At 49.1% G+C, this 18,811-nt stretch overlaps 1 protein-coding gene across 2 annotated transcripts in view; it reads right to left on the reverse strand.

The window, feature by feature from the left end:
- myo10 (myosin X) overlaps positions 1-18,811 on the reverse strand; it is a 508,428-nt gene that overhangs the window by 219,220 nt on the left and 270,397 nt on the right. For both annotated transcript variants that reach the window (XM_038797136.1, XM_038797137.1), the window contains 2 exons: positions 18,547-18,655; positions 10,455-10,535 (listed from right to left, as the gene is read on the reverse strand). In XM_038797136.1, the coding sequence (XP_038653064.1) occupies positions 10,455-10,535; positions 18,547-18,655 (190 nt within the window). The remainder of the gene's footprint in view (positions 1-10,454; positions 10,536-18,546; positions 18,656-18,811) is intronic.

The following is an 18,811-nucleotide window of genomic DNA, read 5'->3' on the forward strand; positions in this document are numbered from 1 at the left end:
TTGCGAGAACTGAGTCATATTTGCTTTGTTTGGTTAAATATACAGTAAAATTTGTGTTTTGTTAGAATCCCATTATGAATGATTGGATGAACTCCAAGTCCCCCCAGTGGATTCAGTGCAGCAGGAGTCATTCATACAGCTGTCAAGGTAACGGAGGGGTTTATTTTTATTGACAGTGTTATGAGCAGCTAATGGTATTAGAGTTTTTGAATGACTGCATATTTACTCTGACTGTCCCAATGAAAAATGAGCTTGGAGGGGCATGGGAAATATGAGGGTGCATGGAGGGTGGGGAGAGATGGTATATTAATGTTTAGTGCAAAGCGATTGAAGTGCAAGAGTAAGAACGTCTTGCCACAATTTTATATGACTTTGTTGGAACTATGCCTTGTGAAAGATGTTATTTTGGTCTCCTTATTTAAGGAAGGGTACAGTTGTCCATGGAAGCAATGCATTAATGGTTCACTAGACTACTTCTTGGCATGGGAGGGATGCCCTGCGAGTAAAGTTTGAGTAGATTATGCCTAAATTTCCTGGAGTTTGGAAGAATAAAAGGTGATCTAATTGAAACGTATAAACATCTTTGAGGGATTAGCGGGGTAATGTTGCAAGGTTGTTTCGACCTGGGTAGAGAGTCTAGAACTTGGAATCAGAGTTAGGATGAGGGGTCGGTAATTCAAGATTCAGATGCAGAAATGAGTGTTGTGAATCTTTTGGAATTCTCTTGCCCCTGAATATTGTGGACTCTCAGTCATTGATTATTTTAATGAATGAGACTCATTGAGATTTTCAATCAACAAGCTAACTCTGTGGTGTTAGGTTGCAAATCAGGCATGATCTCAGTGAATGACCAAATGGGCTCAAGGATAAATGGGCTGTACTTGTTCCTATCAAAGGGATAGGCTGAGGTAGAAGTTCAGAATGATTTTATTGAACGCTGATGCAGAATCAATGAATGGTAAAACCTGTTCTTGCTTCTATTTCTTATGTTTATAGAGTCTCACTGGGTTCAGATGGCGCCTGTTGAGCAGAGATGGAAGTAAACATTTTTGCAGAATGTTCTTTTGTATTTGAGATAGCGATCTTTTCTTCCAGATTCAATGCTAACTGTAATTTCATCAAATATTTGTATCCAATTAAAGAAAATGGTTAGAAAATGTGCATAAATATCTGCATTGTCACAGCTGTATAAAAATTAACAGAATAATTTGAGGCAAAATTGCTGCACTGTAAATTGCAGATCAAAAATTTGATTAACAACTAAAGTATTAATCCTTTCTTTGAACTTGACAGGCTTTGCATTGTCTGCGTTTATCTCAAGTTTCCAGTATCTGTGATTTTCTTTCTAATAATTCCCCAAAATCAATCATTTGAAAAACAACAAATCAATAGGCCTTTGCTTCGGGCATTTCCCATTATTGATAGTTATTTATCCACATAATCATATGAGTATAAACGTTTTCCACACAAAACAGCAAACAAACAGATTGGCTTTGAGGACATTTTCTTGTGGTGTCATACCATAGAAAGTTAATTGGACCCGAATATAGAACATAGAACGATACAGCGCAGTACAGGTCCTTCGGCCCTCGATGTTGCACCGACATGGGAAGTCCAAAAACTAAAGGCCATCTAACCTACACTATCCCATTATCATCCATATGCTTATCCAATAAACTTTTAAATACCCTCAATGTTGGCGAGTTCACTACTGTTGCAGGTAGGGCATTCCACGGCCTCACCACTCTTTGCGTAAAAAACCCACCTCTGACCTCTGTCCTATATCTATTACCCCTCAATTTAAGGCTATGTCCCCTCGTGCTAGCCACCTCCATCCGCGGGAGAAGGCTCTCGCTGTCCACCTTATCTAACCCTCTGATCATTTTGTATGCCTCTATTTGTGTTGTTCCTCGTGTCTTAATAAAACTCGTAGTCTCAAATGTGGAGAAGATGCTTTATTGTGAATTTGTTCTCTCTTCAGAGCTTAACCTACGGCTACCTCAAGTGCTGCTTGCTTGCCTGCCTGCCTGCCTGCTTGTGTGTGTGTGTCCTGCTACGAGTTCTGCCTTCTGTGAAGTGTGTCCTCACTTCCTGTCCCGGTCTATTTATATGGCTCTCCCGTGCTCCCTCTAGTGTTTTCTCAGTTGTATTGCATCTGGTTAACTTGTGATCACCACACTATTAGGTCACCTCTTAACCTTCTTCTCTCTAACGAAAACAACCTCAAGTCCATCAGCCTTTCCTCATAAGATTTTCCCCCTATACCAGGCAACATCCTGGTAAATCTCCTCTGCACCCGTTCCAAAGCTTCCACGTCCTTCCTATAATGAGGCGACCAGAACTGTACGCAATACTCCAAATGCGGTCGTAATAGAGTTTTGTACAACTGCAACATGACCTCATGGCTCCGGAACTCAATCCCTCTACCAATAAAGGCCATCACACCATAGGCCTTCTTCACAACCCTATCAACCTGGGTGGCAACTTTCAGGGATCTATGTACATGGACACCGAGATCCCTCTGCTCATCCACACTACCAAAAATTTTACCATTAGCCAAATATTCCTTATTCCTGTTATTCTTTCCAAAGTGAATCACCTCACACTTCTCCACATTAAACTCCATTTGCCACCTCTCAGCCCAGCTCTGCAGCTTATCCATGTCCAATTAGGGCAGCACGGTAGCATGGTGGTTAGCATAAATGCTTCACAGCTCCAGGGTCGGTTCCCGGCTGCGTCACTGTCTGTGCGGAGTCTGCACGCAGGGCCGGCTCAAGGTACCGGCAACTCGGGCAGTCAAGGAGTGCGGGTCCCGCGCATGCGCAGTTGGGCCGGTGCCAACCAGCGCATGCGCGGTGGCCGCCCTCCCTCAGGCCGCCCCGCACAAACATGGCGGATGGATCCAGGCTCGCCAGTGGTCACTCCGCCCCCCCCCCCTCCGCCCCCCCCAGGCTCCACCCCCCTCCGCCCCCCCCCCCCCCCCCCCCCCCGAGGCCCCGCCGCCCGGCCCCGCCCCACCCCCCCGCCTTTCCCCCCCGGCCCCCACCCCCTCCCGGCCCCGCCCCACCGAAGGGCGCCGAAGTTCAGCTTCCCCGGGGCCCCAGCAACCCTAGGACCGGCGCTGTCTGCACGTCCTCCCCGTGTGTGCGTGGGTTTCCTCCGGGCGCTCCGGTTTCCTCCTACAGTCCAAAGATGTGCGGGTTAGGTGGATTGGCCATGCTAAATTGCCCGTAGTGTCCTTAAAAGTAAGGTTAAAGGGGGGGGGGGGTTGTTGGGTTACGGGTATAGGGTGGATACGTGGGTTTGAGTTGGGTGATCGTTGCTCGGCACAACATTGAGGGCCGAAGGGCCTGTTCTGTGCTGTACTGTTCTATGTTCTATGTCCCTCTGTAACCTGCAACACCCTTCTGCACTGTTTACAACTCCACCGACTTTAGTGTCATCTGCAAATTTACACACCCATACTTCTGCGCCCTCCTCTAGGTCATTTATAAAAATGACAAACAGTAACGGCCCCAGAACAGATCTTTGTGGTACGCCACTCGTAACTGAACTCCATTCTGAACATTTCCCATCAACCACCACTCTCTGTCTTCTTTCAACTAGCCAATTTCTGATCCACATCTCTAAATCACCCTCAATCCCCAGCCTCCGTATTTTCTGCAATAGCCGACCGTGGGGAACCTTATCAAACGCTTTACTGAAATCCATATACACGGGGGGAAATGGGAGGTCTGTTGGCGGCGCCAATAAGAGGGAACCATAGATTTATCCCGGGGAACATCGACGGGGGATTTCAGAGCTGGTACAGGGTGGGCATACGGCAGCTGAAGGACCTGTTTATAGAGGGGAGGTTTGCGAGCCTGGGAGGGCTGGAGGAGAAGTTTGAGCTCCCCCCGGGAAACATGTTCAGATATTTACAAGTGAAGGCATTTGCTAGGCGGCAGGTGGAGGGGTTTCCCCTGCTCCCCAGTAAGGGGGCGAGTGATAGGGTGCTCTCGGGGGTCTGGGTCGGAGGGGGGGGAAGATATCAGACATCTACAAGATAATGCAGGAGGCGGAAGAAGCATCAGGGGAGGAGCTGAAAGCCAAGTGGGAAGGGGAGCTGGGAGAGCAGATAGAAGACGGGACGTGGGCGGATGCACTGGAGAAGGTCAATTCTTCCTCCTCGTGTGCGAGGCTGAGCCTCATTCAATTAAAGGTGCTGCATGGACCTCACATGACGGGGACAAGAATGAGCCGGTTCTTTGGGGGTGAGGACAGGTGTGTCAGATGTCTGGGAAGCCCAGCGAACCATGTGCATATGTTCTGGGCATGTCCGGTGCTGGAAGGGTTCTGGAAGGGGGTGGCAAGGACGGTGTCGAAGGTGGTGGGGTCCAGGGACAAACCAGGATGGGGGCTTGCGATCTTTGGGGTCGGGGTAGAACCGGGGGTACAGGAGGCTAGGGAGGCCGGAATACTGGCTTTGCGTCCCTAGTGGCTCGACGAAGGATATTAATTCAAAGGAAGGACGCGAGGCCTCCAAGCGTTGAAACTTGGATTAACGATATGGCTAGCTATATTCAGCTAGAAAGGATCAAATTTGCCCTGAGAGGGTCGGTACAGGGATTCTCCAGGCGGTGGCAACCTTTCCTTGACTTTTTAGATCAGAGATAGACGTTCGGGGTCGTGGCAGCAGCAACCCGGGGGGGGGGGGGGGAGGGAGGGGGGCGGGAGGGGGGGGGGGAGGGGAGGGGGGGGGGCAGCAAGGGTCGTGGGGGGACATGCACGACTGTAACGCGGGCAAGTCTGCTCGCTGCTCATGTCTGAAACTGTAGGCTGCCTTGTTTGTTAAGTTGTTGCCTGGGGGGGGGGGGGGGGGGGGGGGAGGACGGGAGGACTGGTGCGCGCGAGAGGGCGGGCGAGGGAGGGATATTTACCTAGAGGGATTGTGTTGTAAATAATTTAAAAATTAGTAGGGGTAAATGTTTGTATGGAAAAACTCTTTCAATAAAAATTATTTTAATGAAATCCATATACACCACATCAACTGCTCTACCCTCATCTACCTGTTCAGTCACCTTCTCAAAGAACTCGATAAGGTTTGTGAGGCATGACCTACCCTTCACAAAACCATGCTGACTATCCCTAATCATATTATTCCTATCTAGATGATTATAAATCGTATCTTTTATAATCCTCTCCAAGACTTTACCCACAACAGACGTTAGGCTCACCGGCCTATAGTTACCGGGGTTATCTCTACTCCCCTCTTGAACAAAGGGACCACATTTGCTATCCTCCAGTCCTCTGGCACTAATCCTGTAGCCAATGATGACATAAAAATCAAAGCCAAAGGCTCTGCAATCTCTTCCCTGGCTTCCCAGAGAATCCTAGGATAAATCCCATCAGGCCCCGGGGACTTATCTATTTTCACCTTGTCCAGAATTGCCAACACTTCTTCCCTACGCACCTCAATGCCATCTATTCTAATAGCCTGGGTCTCAGCATTCTCCTCCACAAATTATCTTTTTCCTGAGTGAATACTGACGAAAAATATTCATTTAGTATCTCGCTTATCTCCTCCGCCTCCACACACAACTTCCCACCACTGTCCTTGACTGGCCCTACTCTTACCCTAGTCATTCTTTTATTCCTGACATACCTATAGAAAGCTTTTGGGTTTTCCTTGATCCTACCTGCCAAAAACTTCTCATGTCCCCTCCTTGCTCGTCTTAGCTCTCTCTTTAGATCCTTCCTCGCTTCCCTGTAACTATCAAGCGCCCCAACTGAAACTTCACGCTTCATCTTCACATAGGCCTCCTTTTTCCTCTTAACAAGAGATTCCACTTCTTTGGTAAACTACGGTTCCCTCGCTCGACCCCTTCCTCCCTGCCTGACTGGTACGTACTGATCAAGAACACGCAATAGCTGTTCCTTGAACAAACTCCACATATCCAGTGTGCCCAACCCTTGCAGCCTATTTCTCCAACCTACACATCCTAAGTCATGTCTAATGGCATCATAATTGCCCTTCCCCCAGCTATAACTCTTGCCCTGCGGGGTATACTTATCCCTTTCCATCACTAATGTAAAGGTCACCGAATTGTGGTCACTGTCTCCAAAGTGTTCACCTACCTCCAGATCTAACACCTGGCCTGGTTCATTACCCAAAACCAAATCCAATGTGGCCTCACCTCTTGTTGGCCTGTCAACATATTGTGTCAGGAAACCCTCCTGCACACATTGTGCAAAGAACGACCCATCTAATGTACTCGAACTATATCTTTTCCAGTCAATATTTGGAAAGTTAAAGTCTCCCATAACAACTACCCTGTTACTTTCGCTCTTTTCCAGAATCATCTTCGCCATCCTTTCCTCTACATCTCTAGAACTATTAGGTGGCCTATAGAAAACTCCCAGCAGGGTGACCTCTCCTTTCCTGTTTCTAACCTCAGCCCATACTACCTCGGAAGAAGAGTCCCCATCTAGCATCCTTTCTGCCACCGTAATACTGTCCTTGACTAGTAGCGCCACACTCTTTTGCCCCCTTCTCTGACCTTACTAAAACACCTAAACCCCGGAACCTGCAACAACCATTCCTGTCCCTGCTCTATCCATGTCTCTGAAATGGCCACAACATCGAAGTCCCAGGTACCAACCCATGCTGCCAGTTCCCCTACCTTATTTCGTATACTCCTGGCATTGAAGTAGACACACTACCTGAACACTGGCACCCTCCTGCGAAGTCAAATCTGTGCTCCTGACCTCTATACTCTCAATCTCCCGTACCCCAAAACTACAATCCAGGTTCCCATGCCCCAGCTGAATTAGTTTAAACCCCCCCAAAGAGCACTAACAAATCTCCCCCCAGGATATTGGTGCCCCTCAGGCTCAGATGTAGACCATCCTGTCTATAGAGGTCCCACCTTCCTCAGAAAGAGCCCCAGTTATCCTGAAATCTGAATCCCTCCCGCCTCACCATCCCTGTAGCCACGTGTTTAATTGCTCTCTCTCCCTATTCCTCATCTCACTATCACGTGGCACGGGCAACAACCCAGAGATAGCAACTCTGTTTGTTCTCACTCTGAGCTTCCATCCTAGCTCCCTAAAGGCCTGCCTGACATCCTTGTCCCCTTTCCTACCTATGTCGTTAGTGCCAATGTGGACTACGACTTGGGACTGCTCCCCTTCCCCCTTAAGGACCCGAAAAACACGATCCGAGACATCACGTACCCTTGCACCTGGGAGGCAACATACCAAACGTGAGTCTCTCTCGCTCCCACAAAATCTCCTATCTGTGCCCCTGACTATTGAGTCCCCAATTACTAATGCTCTGCTCCTATCCCCCCTTCCCTTCTGAGCAACAGGGACAGACTCCGTGCCAGAGGCCCGTACCCCATGGCTTTCCCCTGGTAAGTCCCCCCCCCCACAAGTATCCAAAACGGTATACTTGTTACTCAGGGGAACGACCGCAGGGGGTCCCTGCACTGACTGCTTCTTCCCAGTCCCTCTTACAGTTACCCATCTATCTCCAGTCTTTGGTGTGACTACTTCCCTGAAGCTCCTATCTATGACCCCCTCTGCCTCCCGAATGATCCGAAGTTCATCCAACTCCAGCTCCAGTACCATAACTCGGTCTTGTAGGAGCTGGAGATGGCTGCACTTCCTGCAGGTAAAATCAGCAGGGACACTAACGGCATCCCTCACCTCAAACATCCTGCAGGAGGAACATTGCACTGACTTCCCTGCCATCCCGCTTAGTTCCAACCAAGTTCTGGTAAACAAATATAAAATAAATAAAAAATAATAATATAATATAGCACTTACCTGCTCACACCAATGGGTCTTATTAAGTTAGAGGAGGAGGGCGGGTGGGAGACACTACACGTGTAGTGTCTCGGGTTTCCTCTACGCCAGAATTTATTGGCTAGGGGAAAATCCTTCCCAGAAGTCCGCGGGTCGTACTTCCAGTTCCCGCCTTATATTATCTTTGCTCCCACTGGCACCCCGCCGCTCTCCGGCTCTCAATGTGTCCCCTCGCGCTCCTTCACTGACTCACCGCCGCTCTCCTCGTGCTCTTTTATCCTGTGTCCCCGCCGCTCTCCTCGCTCTCACTGTGTCCCTGCCGCTCTCCTCGCTCTCACTGTGTCCCCGCCGCTCTCACTGTGTCCCCGCCGCACTCCTCGCTCTCACTGTGTCCCTGCCGCTCTCCTCGCGCTCCTTCACTGACTCACCGCCGCTCTCCTCGTGCTCTTTTATCCTGTGTCCCCGCCGCACTCCTCGCTCTCTGCTGAACTGTTTGGGGATGAATTGGCACCAACTACACTATGCCACTCAAACCCTTTCTGGTAATGCATATGACTGAAAGAAATTTAGAAATGTATAAACCTGCACACTTTTCCATTCAATCAATTGGATGTGAATGATGGGCTTCCCTCCTCTTGATTACAACTTTGTAAGTGGTATTAAAATGCAACTGGCCAACAAAATGAAGTGATACCAAATAGACAGCTTTCATAAAGTTGTAACATGCAATTAACCAATAAAGTTTCTCAGGAGATGTTAAAAATATAAAGCTCACTTATTACTGGCCCTGCAGCATAGGCTAATATACTTGCATGAAACGTCAGCGCCACTGATTAAGCCAGCATTTATGACCCATCCCAATTGCCTTACAGAAGGTGGTGGTGCGCTGTTTTCTGGAACCACTGCAGTCTGTCCACAGTGGTGTTAGGAAGGGAATTCTAGAATATTGACCCAGAGACATCAAAGGAATGGCAACAAAATTCCAAATCAGCTAGTTTGTGGTTTAGTGGGAAACATGCAGATGTTGGAGTTCTATGCATATGTAGCCCTTGTTCTTCTGGGAGGTAGAGATCATCAGTTAGAAGATGCGATTGAAGGGGCCTTAGCAAGTTACAGTATTGAATGGTGTAGGTGAAACAAATTGGTGAGAATTTTCCAGCCTTTCTCGCCGATAGGATCTTCTAGTCCCCCCGAAGTGGGTTTCCTGACGGCGTGGCTGGCGAGCAACGTAAATGGCCATGGACTTTGGCAGGATGAGAAGATCCCGGGCAGAAAACACATTGCTGGGGACCTGAAACTCCCAGCCACTGCTGCTACTGTGCACCAGTGAATAGATGACTTGTAGATCAAACAGTTGCTTTGTCCTGGATGGTGTTGAGCCTCTCGAGTATTGTTGGAACTGCACTCAGCCAAGTAAGTGGGAGTATTCCATTACACTCCTTTGCTGAAGAAGGCTGTGGAGGCCAATTCATTGAGTGTCTTTAAGATAGAGATAGATAGGTTCTTGATTAATAAGGAGATCAGGGGTTGTGGGGAGAAGGCAGGAGAATGGGGGTGAGAAAATATCAGCCATAATTGAATGGCGGAGCAGACTCAATGGGCCAAGTGGCCTAATTCTGCTCCTATGTCTTATGGTCTTATGGTCCCGACTTGTGCTTTGTAGGCTGTGGACAGGTTCTGAGTCAGGAGGTGAGTTACTCTCGGCAATAATCCCAGCCTCTGACCTTTGCTTGTAATTTCAGTATTTATGTGACTGATCCAGTTACATTTCTGGTCAATGGTATGTTTATAGTTGGGAATTCAGTAATATGGTAAATGTCAAGGAGAGGTGGTTAGATTCTCACTTGTTGGGAGATGTTTATTGTCTGGGCACTTGTGTGCATGAATGTATCTTGCCACATCTGCCTAAGGTTTGCTGCATGGGGGCACGGACTGCTTCATTATCTAAAGACTTGCAAATGGTACAGTACACAGCACAAATATCAGTGAACCTCCTGAGGAACTCCGCAACAGTGATGCCCTGGGGTTGAAATGATTGGCCTGCAACAACCACAAAACATCTTGCTTTTGCTAGTGATGACTCCAACCAGTGGAGAGCTTTCCCCCAGGAATTCCATTGACTTAAATGTTATTGCGACACTTTGATGCCCAGGGGAGCCACTCTCCTCACCATAGATAGCTGATTCAAATTCATTTATTCAATATTGGTAAGGGCACAAAGTGGATGCTGCGGAAACTCACAAGAAAGAAGGGGGAAGAGGGGAGAATCGAAGTAGAGGGGGGCACCCCTCCCCCCACAAATGAGCAAAGAGGGTATTCAAGATGTTTTTGGGGGGGGGGGGGGGGGAGGAGGGGGGGGGGGGGGGGGGGGGGAAGGAGGCAAGGAGGACAGCGCACCGAGACAGACAGTGACACACTGTAAATAGGTATAAGAAAATCTCACGTACTGTACAATAACAAACACAACATGCAATGTATATAGAACTGAAAAGCCAATAGTAAAACATTTTTTAAAAATTAAAATAATGGTAAGGGCGATGAAAACTGCTAGTTCCAAGGGAGGACTGGTGTGTTAAATGTTTCAAGAAAATTATTAGAAGTTATAATACATGTGCTAACTCGGGGTTCTCATATACTGGTTGGGATTACATTCAATTGAAGCTTACCTTCTGGATATTGGGTTTGATGCAGCGGACAAAGAATGGATTTGACATGCTTAGTGTTGCCATTAATGAATGAAGGGAGTTCTGAAAAAAATTGAAACAGAAACTAATTATGACTTGCAGATTTCATCTGTATTAATATTTGTTCCCTCCAAAATACTGCACTGTGACCTTGATTCTAATTCACAGGCAGAAACACAGAAAAATGCGTGGCTTGCCCAGCTGGGAATGATAAGTGGGAAGTTCAGTCAATTGAAAGACATTTTGCTTGCAGACTACCTGATGCAAATGGGTTGCAGATCGTCAGGAAGAAGTTGCCCGACCAATAAAACAGGCAGAGTGTTTCCTGGCACAGGTTAAGTACTTTGGGAGAGTAGACAGGTTAGTGAGGTGGGGTAACATGGAAGGAAGACCCAAGATTTACTTGTGAGCCCTGGAGGAACACTATTGCTCTGGCTGCAGTTTTACCTGTTCAGGTCTCAGGTTGAAGCAGTTTTCTAAGTCATCAAATTCTGACCTGTAAATTTAGAGATTCTCACTGGATTCAGACCAGGGGCGTGATTTAACAAAAACGTCTCCAAGTGTCACTTTGGGTACAATTGACTGGATGTTTCTCGACGGCCACATTGCCGGGATTGTGGCCTGTATTTAACAGCACTTAACACAGGAAGTGAGCCCATATGAGCTTCTCGCCATTACTGACTCCCTCGCCGTATGAATCGTCGGACTCGGGTCTCAGCATCTCGCCACTGACATGGGGGAGCTGCTTTTAAATGCTCCCTCACCACTCAGTGTATCCTCACACTGCCCCTTCACCAAGATGACCGGTCTCAAGTGAGTTGTTCATGTCAGACAAAATTATCTTTCCCTTGAACTGACCACATGCCCATTGTCTCACAGGATCTCCATCTGATCGGGCTGGGCCTTCCGGACTCCCTCGAGATCACCTCGGAGGAGAGCTCCAAAAGAGACCACCATCGAGGCATCACAAGCTATCATCCCACTTTCCACCAGCACAGATACACACACCTTGGTGGACGACATTAGTGGGCAGGCTTCTGGGACACCATTTGGTGAGCACCACACAGTTACTGATGCACATCAGGTGAAGGCAGGAACCTCCAAGGGAGTCAGAAGTCAGAGGTCTACTGGATCCCAGGACTCAGCTGGATCTCAGTCAGATGCCAAGCCTCTGGACCAGGTCATCCCAGACCTGATGTAGATGATTGGACAGAGTAATGAGATTCAAGAGGGGATGTCAGCGATATTCCAGTGAGTGCATAGCTGTTTGGATGAGTCCCAAAGGCTACAGGCGCAGGAGATGATGCCGACAATGTGCGGCACCTAGGCCAACAGACGCAGGTTGACATTGCTGGGGCACTGCAGATCATGTCCCAGTCACTGACGGACATATCCAGACGCAGGTTGACATTGCTGGGGCACTGCAGATCATGTCCCAGTCGCTGACGGACATATCCAGACGCAGGTTGACATTGCTGGGGCACTGCAGATCATGTCCCAGTCGCTGACGGACATATCCAGACGCAGGCTTACATTGCTGGGGCACTGCAGATCATGTCCCAGTCACTGACGGACATATCCAGACGCAGGTTGACATTGCTGGGGCACTGCAGATCATGTCCCAGTCACTGACGGACATATCCAGACGCAGGTTGACATTGCTGGGGCACTGCAGATCATCCCAGTCGCTGACGGACATATCCAGACGCAGGTTGACATTGCTGGGGCACTGCAGATCATGTCCCAGTCACTGACGGACATATCCAGACGCAGGTTGACATTGCTGGGGCACTGCAGATCATCCCAGTCGCTGACGGACATATCCAGACGCAGGTTGACATTGCTGGGGCACTGCAGAGCATCCCAGTCGCTGACGGACATATCCAGACGCAGGTTGACATTGCCGGGGCACTGCAGATCATCCCAGTCACTGACGGACATATCCAGACGCAGGTTGACATTGCTGAGGCACTGCAGATCATGTCCCAGTCACTGACGGACATATCCAGACGCAGGTTGACATTGCTGGGGCACTGCAGATCATGTCCCAGTCACTGACGGACATATCCAGACGCAGGTTGACATTGCTGGGGCACTGCAGATCATGTCCCAGTCACTGACGGACATATCCAGACGCAGGTTGACATTGCCGAGGCACTGCAGATCATGTCCCAGTCACTGACGGACATATCCAGACGCAGGTTGACATTGCTGGGGCACTGCAGAGCATCCCAGTCGCTGACGGACATATCCAGACGCAGGTTGACATTGCTGGGGCACTGCAGATCATCCCAGTCGCTGACGGACATATCCAGACGCAGGTTGACATTGCTGGGGCACTGCAGAGCATCCCAGTCGCTGACGGACATATCCAGACGCAGTTTGACATTGCTGGGGCACTGCAGATCATCCCAGTCGCTGACGGACATATCCAGACGCAGGTTGACATTGCTGGGGCATTGCAGAGCATCTCAGTCGCTGACGGACATATCCAGACCCTTTTTGACATTGCTGGGGCACTGCAGATCATGTCCCAGTTACTGAGGAACATTGCTGAGAGCGTCAACACTCTGGTGCAGACAATGGGGAGCTGCCAGGGCTGGCAAAGCCAGATGATTCAAGGCCTCTGGAGATCACTCCATTTACTTCTGCATGGCACTTGGGAGGAAGCACTGGAGGCCAACCCCACGGCCTGACACCAAGGAGATGACAGTGGTCTCCAGTTTCCCCGAATCCGCCCCCTCCTGACACCGGCGCGTCTCAAGCGCAGCGGGCAGACCAGGGTGGCATGGCGACGCCAGTCACACCAACAAGTAGTGTGGGGCACTCTGGCTCCAGACCCTCTAGAGCAGTGTTATTCAAACTTTTTTTCCGGGGACCCATTTTTATCAACCGGCCAACCTTCGGGCCCCACCCGGCCGCCGTTTGCGACCCACGCCGGCCGACCTGCGCACCCACCATTTTCTCTTACCTTGTTTGCTGCTGACAAAAATGGAGGAAATAGTTTTGGGTCCCTTTGGCCCTCGTACACGCTCCTCCAATGGAACCTGTTGGATGAAGGTGAAGCCTTCCGGTGTCAGAAAGTATGGAGTCTCCATCTGTCCAAAGTTCTGGATTTTTTTCTTGTAAAATTTTATCAAATAAACCCCCCACCGCTGAACGTGTAAAAAAAAAAATTGAGTTAAATAAATGAAAAAAAAAATGAATAAACACCCCCCGAACTTATAAAATAAAATTAATAAAATAAATGAATAAATGAATAAAAACTACGACAGAACTTGTAAAACAAAACGCTGCAACTATTTAAAAAAAGTGGCTGCACTGCGCATGCGTGCCCGATTATCGGCCGCGGCCGCCTGCAGCCGCCGTTATGAAAAGCCGGCTGCTGCGTGGGGTTTGCGCAATAGGGAGCGCTGCGGACAACGGCTCCCTGACCCTCCCGACACCCGCCCGCGGGTCGCGCCCCTGACTTTGAAGAACACTGCTCAGGAGGATGTCTCCCAAGGGCCTTAAAGGCAAAAGGAAATGGTAAGCAGCAGGCGATCTTCACCTCTGAACTGCACCTTGGGGACATGCATTGACATAGAACTAGACCAGGAAAAGATCAAGAGGAGACAGGATCACCAAGTTGGCACAGGGGGTACCGGAAGGTGGGGCGGGAGGCAGGGAGGTCACTATGTCAAACTAGGGGAAATGGAAATGTCCACTTCACATGCCACACCTGATACATGTGCAGCCTCTGTCACATTAAACTTTACAGTGGACCTGTTTGCACCCCTAACCCCCATCGCCCTCTGCTCCCCCATTCCCCCCATGGGAACAGTGGTTCAAGATCAAACTCCCCCGATGCAGACCCCTTTCAGAGGATGGTGAGCGCGCTGTCAGCAGAAAGACAGAAGTCAGACTTTGGCATAAACTGAGGTGCACCAGAGCTAATCCCATAGCGAGTTATCATCACTGTCCTGCCTTGGATATTGACCCGCAAACAGTGCCCATCACCCTGGGCTGATGTTATACAGACCCTGGAAGAGTGGAACTGGGTAGCTGGACGGGGCGGGGGGGGGGGGGGGAGAGATGGAGAGGAAGAAGGTGACATGGGGAGGGGGGATGCGGCAGGGGAAGGTGGCCAGCTGACAGACAAACTGTCATCCTATGAGAGGTTGGTAAGGATGAGGGTAACACCCTGGTCTTCTGGGCATGCTGGACCCTCGCTGCCGCCCATCCTCCATCTTCTAGCTCCACCTGCAGGTCCCCGGGCTCGTCTACCATTCCTCCTGATCCAGCTCCTCCTCATCTGACAAGGCCACAATTCCCTCCTCCTCAAGCATGTCCTCCCACTGCTGTGCCAAGTTGTGGAGGGCACAGCAGACCACCACAAAGGTAGACCCCCTTTGGTGGGGTATACTTTACACCACCACAGCGATCCAGGCATCAGAACCAAATTTTAAGCAGTCCGATGCACCATCAATGACAACACAGGTGGCAACATAGACCTTGTTTGCACTGGCATCATCAGCCAGGACCTAAGTCAGTACCCCTTATCCCTCAAGAGCAAACCAGTCATCCTGGGGTGATCCTTGAATATGCCAGGGGTCCCAGGGTGCCGCTGTCACACATGTTCCCTGGGTGCGTGCACACAGGTTCATGATCCGGAGGTGGTGGTCACACACACACACACACGCGAGTTGAACATTTACGGGGTGCTACCCCTTCCTGTTACTGAAGGGCACTCACTGATGCCCCACTGCCATCAATTACCCCCTGGACCTGGGGCATCCATCAATAGAGGAAAATCATGCTCTCCGGGCATCCGTGTGGGGTTGGTCCAGGTCAAAGTTGATATAATCTGCTGCCCAGACATGCAGGGCATCTGTGACCTCACAGATGCATTTGTAGGCTGTAGCTTGCGAAATGTCGCATAAATCCCTGCTCGAGCCCTGGAATGAACCGGTTGCATAAATGTTCAGGACCACGGTGACCTTCACAGCCACCGGGATCAGGTGTCCTCCTTCTCCCCAGAGTGCTAAGTCTGTGAGTCAGTGGCACAGGTGCCACACTGCCTCTTTGTTCAGCCGAAGTCTCCCTGACATGCTGTCAGTTATCTAATCAAAAGACCAATGATGCCTGCACACCATGGGCTGTCGTTGGCACCCCCGTCTGGGTTCCTCCTCGGCCTGATGGGTGGCTGCATCTTCAGGGTGTGTGGTATCTCCCTGCATGTGGGGTACCGCCTCCAGCCTGCATTGGCGCTACAGTGGCCTTCTCTGGCGTCTGGCCACCTGGCCCGCCACCAGCACCACAAGGACAGTGCATATTGCTGTTCCTAATATATACAAATGATTTGGAGGAAAATGTAATGGTCTGATTGGTAAGTTTGCAGACAACACAAAGGTTAGTGGAATTGCGGATAGCGATGAGGACTGTCAGAGGATACAGCAGGATTTAGATTGTCTGGAGACTTGGGCGGAGTGATGGCAGATGGAGTTTAATCTGGACAAATGTGAGGTAATGCATTTTGGAAGGTCTAATCCAGGTAGGGAATATACAGTGAATGGTAGAACCCTCAAGAGTATTGACAGTCAGAGAGATCTAGGTGCACAGGTCCACAGGTCACTGAAAGGGGCAACAGAGGTGGAGAAGGTCGTCAAGAAGGCATACGGCATGCTTGCCTTCTTTGGCTGGGGCATTGAGTATAAAAATTGGCAGGTAATGTTGCAGCTGTACAGAACCTTAGTTAGGCCACACATATTCTGGATGCCACACTACCAGAAGGATGTGGAGCCTTTAGAAAGGGTTCAGAAGAGATTTACTAGGATGTTGCCTGGTATGGAGGGCATTACCTATGAGGAGCGGTTGAATAAACTTGGTTTGTTCTCACTGGAATGAAGGAGGTTGAGGCGTGACCTGATAGAGGACTACAAAATTATGAGGGGCATAGACAGAGTGGATAGTCAGAGACTTTTTCCCAGGGTAGAGGGGTCAATTACTAGGGGCATAGGTTTAAAGTGCGAGGTGCAAGGTTTAGAGCAGATGTACGAAGTCAGTTTTTTTTACACAGAGGGTAGTGGGTGCCTGGAACCTGCTGCCGGAGGAGGTGGTGGAAGCAGGGACGATAGTGACATTCAAGGACCATCTTGATAAATAAGTGAATAGGATGGGAATAGAGCGATTCGGACCTCTGAAGTGTAGAAGATTTTAGTTTAGACAGACAGCATAGTCGGCGTAGGCTTGGAGGGCCAAACGGCCTGTTCCTGTGCTGTATTTTTCTTTGTTCTTTGACAGCCTCTCCGGAATGAACACACCAGCCATATTGTTATATCTGTAATGAATTGGAGAAGGAGATAGACCCCAGTGCCCTCAAATACCCCAGGCTCACCCACCCACACATGTTCCACCTTCTGTCCAGCAAGCCAGTTGTGCTGGCAAAGCTTGCTCTGCGCACTCATCCTCGGCCACATCAGGAGGCTCCGGACCCTATGCCCCTGCCGGGAACATTAGGGAGACTGTGCTCAGATGCCCTCCCTTGATCCACACACTTACCCTTTGATCGCGAGGATATCTCCAGTGCTGAATCCCAGCTCATGTGTTTTATTGTTGGCTGCTATGGTTCTGACACTTCCAGAGGTCAGTGTTAAAGCTTCAAGGTTTGATGCAAATGCGATGCAATAATCATCATCTGGGACATGGTACGTGTACCCACGAGAAGTTTATTAAACGGTCGACATTAACAAAGATTGAAAATCAACTATGTAACATTGCACATGTCACACTAACCATTGAACAACAAGGAAACGTCACCGTTCCATATTGATATCTAATATTGATATATAAGCTATATAAGCTAATTTTCACTCAAAAAAAACATACGCCGCGGGATTCTCCATACCGCCGTACCCATTTTCTGGTGAGGCACGCCGCTGCTGGCAGCAGGAGTCTTCGTCCCAGCAGCCAGCCAATGAGATTTGCCATTGTGGACACCCACACGCAGTGGGGAAATCCGCGGGAGTGAGTACGCTTCCAGCGAAACGGAGGATCACGCCCACGATATCATCCCTCACAGGTTCCTCAACAGAAATGGAGGATAAGCCTGAGAATATGTTATCATGTCTAGAACTTTGACAGACAGATCATTTCTACGATAATGTGTGACTCATTCTACGCATCAGTGCCTTTCTCCATCCAGGAACCACAGCTGTGCAGGCCCTCCGACACAGCCCAATTTCACCGGAACCAAATCCTGGAATCAACATATTTCACTGGCGTTCAAGGTGCTGATCAACATCTTTGCCTTCCAGCATGTTTAGCCCGAGGTGATGTGCCAGTTACATTCAGCACTCACTGCACCAGCAACAAAAGCACCAGCAATCTGCAAAAGCATTTCTTCAATGGTGTCATCAAGTGGCCCATTTGGAACCGATTTCCTTCTGGATACATTCGTCCCCCCTGAGCTTGGTGTACCAGGACCCAGGTTTCTGAGAAACAACTGTCCTTCCTCCCTGCTGTAGAAAAGGAAGGAAACAGCAACAGCAACCTCCAGGCATCCGCAGCCACCAGCAGGAGCAAGCAGCAAACACAACCTTCAGCTGTGAAGTGCTCTCACAACTAACAAGGCAAATTCTTCATCAGCAATAGCCTTCAGCTGTGAAGCTAGAGGCTGCTCACATCCAAATGGAGTTAAAGTGACCTTCAGCATATAACCAGGGACTTGGCTCGTTCCTGAAAGTTTTTGCAGTTGCTCCATTATAGCAATCCACAATATTTAAAGATTGAGAGGGCTAGATCCAGATCGCGATGTCTCAGGAGATCCCGTTAGACCTCGAGAGACATTCAGAGTGTCGCAAATCTCGCAAGAGAGCTCTCGTGAGATTTAATGGCCTCATTACGTCACCGAGTCAGGCGTGATGAGGTCATTCCGATTTTCCGCAGCTCATCTCGAGGGTTACATGGAATTTTGACAAGCTGCCACTACTATGAATCTCCAATGATTCATAAGAATGACTAAATAGCAGCTATAACATTATGTATTATGTAAAAAAAATCCAGCAATTCAAACACAGAAAGGGATAATGCTGACCTTGAACTGTGAGCTTACAGTTGGCTTCCGATGTTTGGATCCAGATTTAAGTGTGTCTTCATTGTTCTGGCTAGATGCGTGCTCAAATAAGTCATAGATGAAATCCAGTCTGAAATCATGAAAATAAATCAATGCCAATGACTAGGAATACATATACTTTAATTGATTGGGTCAGATCACAGCCACAATAACCCTGTTCTGAATGGAAAACAGCTCCAGTTGGTTGTAACATGGTTTCAAAATTGTTTCACTATTTGTTCATGGT

Source organism: Scyliorhinus canicula, chromosome 5 (assembly GCF_902713615.1).
Source record: "Scyliorhinus canicula chromosome 5, sScyCan1.1, whole genome shotgun sequence".
Lineage (NCBI taxonomy): Eukaryota > Metazoa > Chordata > Chondrichthyes > Carcharhiniformes > Scyliorhinidae > Scyliorhinus > Scyliorhinus canicula.